General features: G+C 30.9%; 1 protein-coding gene across 1 annotated transcript; it reads left to right on the forward strand.

Moving 5' to 3' along the window:
- Positions 1-4934: 4934 nt before the first annotated feature.
- LOC141816527 (uncharacterized) lies at positions 4935-7420 on the forward strand (the record flags this gene model as incomplete). The annotated part of the gene is made up of 2 exons (XM_074704291.1): positions 4935-7186; positions 7282-7420. Coding segments are annotated over exons 1-2 (2391 nt in total), but the record flags the coding sequence as incomplete, so codon positions are not given.
- Between the last annotated feature and the right edge of the window lie 8 nt (positions 7421-7428).

Genomic DNA, 7428 nt, shown 5'->3' on the forward strand with positions numbered 1-7428 from the left:
ATGATTTTACTTTTTGCCTAATATATTGTCATTGATAATTTACTCTTCACAAGGACTAATAATCAGGACATTTGAAATCTTCAACTTATTCTTCCACCATTCCTTTTTTAGATGGAATTCATATTGACATGCAAAAACAAATCTATTTTTATAGCCGGGAAGAATCATTAAGTAAGAAATTATGTCGGCAAATTTATTTAGTTGTTCCCATTGTTAATAATTCCTTACCTTAGGTATAATATGGGGATTTCTATACTTATGAAACCCTGAAGAATGGTTCCCTCTCTAGCTCACATAGCTTCGGACAAGTGGCTCGGCCCCATGATAGCGTTAGCCAGCCGAACACCATGGCCACACATTAAAAACAAATTTGATAAATTTAGAATGAATATTAATGATGAAAAATATTCGTCACAAATTTTATGTTGAAATATATTTTTATCATAAATTTACGATAAATTTTCTGATAAAAATAAATTTATTATAGAATTAACAATATATTAAATTTGTCGCAAACTTCAATAATAAAAATATTTTTGTCATCAAATTCATCATTAATTTGAAACGAAAATATATTTCATCACAAATTTGATGATGAAAAATAAATTCATTGATAATTCGACGATGAAAGAATTATTCATCGTGAATACATGACAAAATATTAATTCATCACATTTAAATTGACGATGAATCATATTTTCATTACCAATTCAACTATGAAACTTTTTTATTGGCGATTTGATGACAAAATTAAATTTTCGTCGCTGAATTGGCGACGAAATATTTTTTATTACCAAATTGATGACCAAAAGTTAGTTTCATCGTCAAATTGATGAGGACTTAAAAGTATTTGTTATGCATATAATATTTAATTATTGATTTTGTAATGTTATTTGTGCATGTCTACATTTTATGTGGACTTAAAGTAATTGGAGAAATACTCGTCTTTGTTCATTGACTTTAGGTATATTTACAATAATATTTATTTTTTTATAGTGGAAAGTATTTAGCTATAATAGTAGTTATATATTTTAATGTTAGTTTTTGTTAGTCTAATTTAGTATGAATTAATTATGTTTACGTAATTGATGAGGAGGTCTATACTAATTTTTATTTACAGCAGATAAAAGTTAATATTTTAAAATTTTTGGATTCAGAAAAAATGTAGAAAGCAAGAAGTTAGATGTAAGAAAGAACTTACCTGAATGTAGGGGTTTAAGTTATGAGTTTATTGTTAGGTTGGAATAATTTTTAAATTTTTACTTTTAGTAATGTTGAGTTTATAGGTGGAGAAAAGATAAGATGTCCGTATAGAAAGTGACACAATGGTAACTTTTTATAATGTGATAAAGTTTGAGAACATCTTTGTAGATTTGGTTTCACCCCTAATTCCTATAATTGGATTTGTCATAGTGAACCATTCATATCTGATGAGGATTATAGACAAAACATATAAGTCTTACACTACAAGAAAACAGGGCTTCAGAAACAGATTTTTGAGACGGATTTAAAATCTGTTTCAGATTTAGATAAATTAGAGACGGATTTGCTACAAAATTATTAATCCGTTTCACTTTAATAAAATATAATATTTGAGAAAAAAATTGAGACGGAATTTGAAATGAATTTGAGACGCAATTGTAAATAAATTTTTATAAACAAAAAGAAATACAGATTACAAACAGAATTTGAAACCGTATGATTTCTGTCACAAAATTCGTTTAAATTTTAATGAAAAATTGAGACAGAAAATAATCCATTTCAGATTTAGATAAATTAGAGACGGATTTGCTACAAAATTATTAATCCGTTTCACTTTAATAAAATATATTATTTGAGAAAAAAATTGAGACGGAATTTGAAATGAATTTGAGACGCAATTGTAAATAAATTTTTATAAACAAAAAGAAATACAGATTACAAACAGAATTTGAAACCGTATGATTTCTGTCACAAAATTCGTTTAAATTTTAATGAAAAATTGAGACAGAAAATAATCCATTTCAAATTTAGATAAATTAGAGACGGATTTGCTACAAAATTATTAATCCGTTTCACTTTAATAAAATATAATATTTGAGAAAAAAATTGAGACAGAATTTGAAATGAATTTGAGACACAATTGTAAACAAATTTTTATAAACAAAAATAAATACAGATTATGAAACCGTATGATTTCTGTTACAAAAGTTTAAATTTTAATGAAAAATTGAGACAGAAAATAATCCGTTTCAAATTTAGATAAATTAGAGACAGATTTGCTACAAAATTATAAATCCGTTTCACTTTAATAAAATATAATATTTGAGAAAAAAATTGAGACAGAATTTGAAATGAATTTGAGACACAATTGTAAACAAATTTTTATAAACAAAAATAAATACAGATTACAAACAGAATTTGAAACCGTATGATTTCTGTCACAAAATTTGTTTAAATTTTAATGAAAAATTGAGACAGAAAATAATCTGTTTCAAATTTACATAAATTAGAGATGGATTTGCTACAAAATTATAAATATATTTCACTTTAATAAAATATAATATTTGAAAAAAAAATAAGACATAATTTGAAATGAATTTGAGACACAATTACAAATAAATTTTTATAAACAAAAATAAATACAGATTATAAACAGAATTTGAAATCATATAATTTCTATCACAAAATTAATTTAAATTTTAATAAACAATTGGGACAGAAAAAAATCTATTTCAAATTTACATAAATTAGAGACGGATTTGTTACAAAATTATAAATCTATTTCACTTTAATAAAATATAATATTTAGAAAAAAATTAAGATGGAATTTGAAATGAATTTGATACATAATTGTAAATAAATTTTTATAAATAAAAATAAATATAGATTACAAATAGAATTTGAAACTGTATAATTTCTATCATAAAATTTGTTTAAAACTCAATAAAAAATTGAGATAGAAAATAATCCATTACAAATGTATATAAATTATTGACAAATAATTTAAATGGAAATAAAATCTATTTCAGATTTACATAAATCAGAGACAAATTTACTATGGAATTATTAATTTATTTTACTTAAATAAAATATATCTACAACAAAATTATATTTGTCAAAAAATCTATTTAACAAAATTTTAAAGAAAAATCCTAAACAAAGTTATCGTTAAAATTTATTACAACAATATATATAATTTAAAATGAAATTTATTAAATAATTATAAATTTATATTATTTATTTTTGTTAACATCCTAAATAAAACCCTAAACACCTTTCCGTTCGTGCGTGTATCGTATTTGGGTTTCTGCTAAGGCACGGACGGTGAACCAAACCATTAAGTTTGAATTAAATCGAACCAACTTGATTTAGTTCGTGATGGAAGAGATTTTGTCAAAACAGATGTGTTGAGAAGATTTGTCTTGTAAAGACGAATTGAACAAAACTGGTTTAGATCAAATCGGAGTTCGTTTGGTTGGTGAACCAAGCGAATCAAAATTAAACCTGATTTGCTACAGTTATAAGTCGGTTTAGTCGGTCTACCGAGCCGATTAGCCTCGATTAACCCCTAAACCCTATTTAGGTAACTGTTGCTCCTCAATAAGAATCGCGATTGCTTCCCTCTGCTCGTATTCGGCGGCCGACGCACTACGAAGCAAGGCACTCGTCGCTCTCCTCTCCCAAACGCTATCGTCTCCTTGCCGGATCCGGCCTCGATCAGCGTCGACCCTCTGGAAGAAACCGTAGCGCCGAAGGACCCCATCCTCTGCTCTTCGCGATTCTTCTCTGCTTCTCATTGTCCTCCCGATCGCGAGAGGAACGGCGGCAGTAGAGGCGATTTTTGATCGCGCGTGAGCTTGGGGGTTCGCCGGCGGCTGGAAGGCAGCTTGTGTCACGCCGGCAACAGTTGGATCGCGCGGTCGCGGTGAGCGATCGGCTGGTTGACGCGGAGGAGGAGCTATCGGCGAGAGGAAGAAGAGGTAAGGGATTGTTCGGATTTCGATTTCTTGAGGGTTTCGGATGAATTTGTGGTATTAGTGGAATTCATGGGTTGATTTTTTTGGATCAGATTGTAGCTAATGTTGGATTAGGCGGCGGGCGGTGATCAGAGCTTGGTATGATAGACGGAGTTGATCAGTGAGGCTGCTCTGATCTCAGTCACGAGGAAGGGAATCGAAGTCTAGGGCTTCAGATCAGAGGTGAGGATTTTTTTCTTGAACTTGGTTTTTTATCTGTTGAGTTGAATACTGTTCCATTGGGTTGTTGAACATATATTATCTGTTGAGTTGAATACTGTTCCATTGGGTTGAGTATGACATGGTATCTAAATTGGTTATCTAGTGTAGGGGAACATATATTTTCATATTGGTTCTCACTTGTATTTTTACATATTGGTTATCTAGTGTGGTTTGAGTATAAATTACATATTGGTTATCTAGGGGAACATATATTTTTACTTGTATTTTTACAAATTGCCATCTAGGTTCTTGTTTAATTTCTTTATTATTCAGAAATTCAATTCTTACCCATTTGAAAGTCCTTTTATGTCCTAACATTGGGAACATCTTTTACCTTAAAGTTCAACACAAGAATGACTCATAGCATACATTTACTTATTTTATATGAAGGTATTTGAATTAGTTTTTAGTTTGATCCTTTTCTTGGCATGATGAAATTCTTTGGGAAGGTTATTTTGATTGCAAGTGTAGTTTTGTTAAATTATTTTGGCAATTGATGAATCATTTGTTTAGTTTAGCCATTTTTTATTATTGACTAAAAATTTCCCTTTTCGGCAAAAACTCTAGAGGTGGCCTATTTATGTGTTTTAAAACCCACATTCTATCATTTATTTTGTTTATATGTTGTTCTAACTTTCCCTACACAAAAATTATCTATATCACCATAGGTATTGCTTTTTTACATTCTAGTAACTTTGTTAAAATGCAGAAAATATGTCTACAAATCGTAATTGGATGTGGCATCAAAAAGATGATCAGGGTTATCTTCATCATGAGTTTATTGAAGGGGTCAAAGGATTCTTGAAGTTTGCTTATGAACATCCGACATGTGTTAGTGATAATAAAATAAGATGTCCATGTAGCAAGTGTCGAAATAGGAAATTTTTTAAGGAAAATGATGTGCGTTATCACCTTGTCAAAAATGGATTCACTCGTGGCTATGAGCAATGGTATGCACATGGTGAACCATTAAAGAGAACTAATAATTGTGAAAGAGTTCATAATAATGAAGAAGGATCTCGTTATAGAAATATGGTAATTGATGGAATTGATCAAGGTTTTGATTGGACTACAATAAGTAATGAACAACCACCAAATTATGATGCAAAGAAGTTCTTTGACTTATTAAAGGATGCAGATGAGCCGCTGTGGAATGGTTGCAAAAATCACACTAAACTCTCAGCAATGACGCAACTGTTAAATCTTAAGTCTGAGTATAATCTACCAGAGGCATGCTATGATAGACTCATGTCAACAATAAAAAGCATGTTACCAGAAAGTAATAATTTGCCATCGAATTTGTATAAAACAAAGAAGCAACTTTCCAATCTTGGACTTGGTTATAAGAAAATTGATGCATGTGTGAATAATTGTATTCTATATTATGAAGAATACAAAGACTACAAAGAATGCCCCATTTGCTTTCATCCCAGATATAAATTGAGGAAGCCTGGAGTGCGAAAAGTAGTGCCTTTTCATGTCTTGCGGTACTTGCCGTTAATACCTAGACTTAAGAGGCTTTATGCATCTACATATACTTGTGAGCACATGACTTGGCATGTAAAAAATCAGTGCGTAGATGGGAAAATGGCACACCCATCTCATGGTGAAGCTTGGAAACATTTTGATCGAACTTATTCTTCATTCGCCTCAGATCCACGAAATGTACGACTTGGATTATGCACAGATGGATTCAGCCCATTTGGTCATCAAAGTACCCCTTATTCATGTTGGCCAGTGATTATTACAGTTTATAATCTCCCTCCGTGGATGTGTATGCAAAAGCCTTTCATGTTCCTTAACATGGTTATTCCCGGACCAAAGAGTCCAGGAAAGAATATTGATGTTTTCTTACGTCCTCTAATAGATGAGTTACGAGAATTATGGACCACTGGAGTCAAGACCTATGATGTGTGCTCTAAACAAAACTTTCAAATGAAAGCTGCACTTCTATGGACAATTAGTGATTTTCCAGCATATGCAATGTTGTCTGGTTGGAGTACTCATGGTCGGTTGGCATGTCCTTACTGTATGGAACATACAAAATCATTCCAACTTCAGTGTGGGAGAAAGGCTTCTTGGTTTGACTCTCATCGCCAATTCTTACCTTCTGATCATCCTTTTAGAAGACAAGCATATAAGTTTCTAAAGGGTAAGGTTGAAAAAGATTCTCCGCCTCTTCGTTTAAGTGGTGAAGACATCTATCAAATAGTAAATAGACTTCCACATGTAACATTTGGAAAACCACCAAGTACCACCCAACCGATTGATGGATTTGGAAAAACACATAATTGGGTTAAAAGAAGTATATTTTGGGAGCTACCTTATTGGCAAACAAATCTTATTCGGCACAATTTGGATGTCATGCATATTGAGAAAAATGTCTTTGATAATGTTTTCAACACTATTATGGATGTTAAAGATAAGACGAAGGATAATGCTAAAGCTAGAAAAGACTTAGAGCAACTTTGTAGCCGTCCTGAGTTGCATTTGATTGAGCATACAAATGGTAAAGTTTACAAACCAAAAGCACCATATACTTTGAGCAAATTACAAATGAAAGAAATATGTTGTTGGACAAAATCATTAAAACTCCCAGATGGATATTCGTCAAACATATCTCGTTGTGTAAATGTGAGCGAATGCAAGTTTATTGGGATGAAGAGTCATGATTGTCATGTATTTATGCAAAAATTATTGCCTATTGCATTTCGTGATCTACTTCCAAAATCAATTTGGGAAGCATTAACAGAATTAAGCATTTATTTTCGGGATATATGTGTAACTGTGTTGCGAGTAGAGCACATGGAACAAATTGGATTAAATATTATTGAGATACTGTGCAAGCTTGAAAGGATTTTCCCCCCAGCTTTCTTCGATTCCATGGAGCATATGACAATTCATCTTGCATATGAAGCAAAAGTTGGTGGACCTGTACACTATAGATGGATGTATCCTTTTGAGAGGTATTAATTTAAATCAATTTACTAATTTATGTCGATGCATATATATATATATATAATATATAATATATATAAATATAAATGTAAAAATATTTCAGGTTTTTGTACCATTTGAAAAAAAAAGTGGGTAATAGAGCTCGAGTTGAAGCTTCTATTGTTGAAGCTTATATGATTGAGGAAGTTTCAACATTTTGTTCATCATACTTTGAACCAGACATACAATCACGACTAAATCGAATTCCACG

The sequence above is a fragment of the Curcuma longa genome, unplaced genomic scaffold (assembly GCF_044706935.1).
Source record: "Curcuma longa cultivar G26 ecotype Majalengka, Jawa Barat unplaced genomic scaffold, ITB_CL_G26_1.1 contig_17126, whole genome shotgun sequence".
In the NCBI taxonomy this organism is placed as follows: Eukaryota; Viridiplantae; Streptophyta; class Magnoliopsida; order Zingiberales; family Zingiberaceae; genus Curcuma; species Curcuma longa.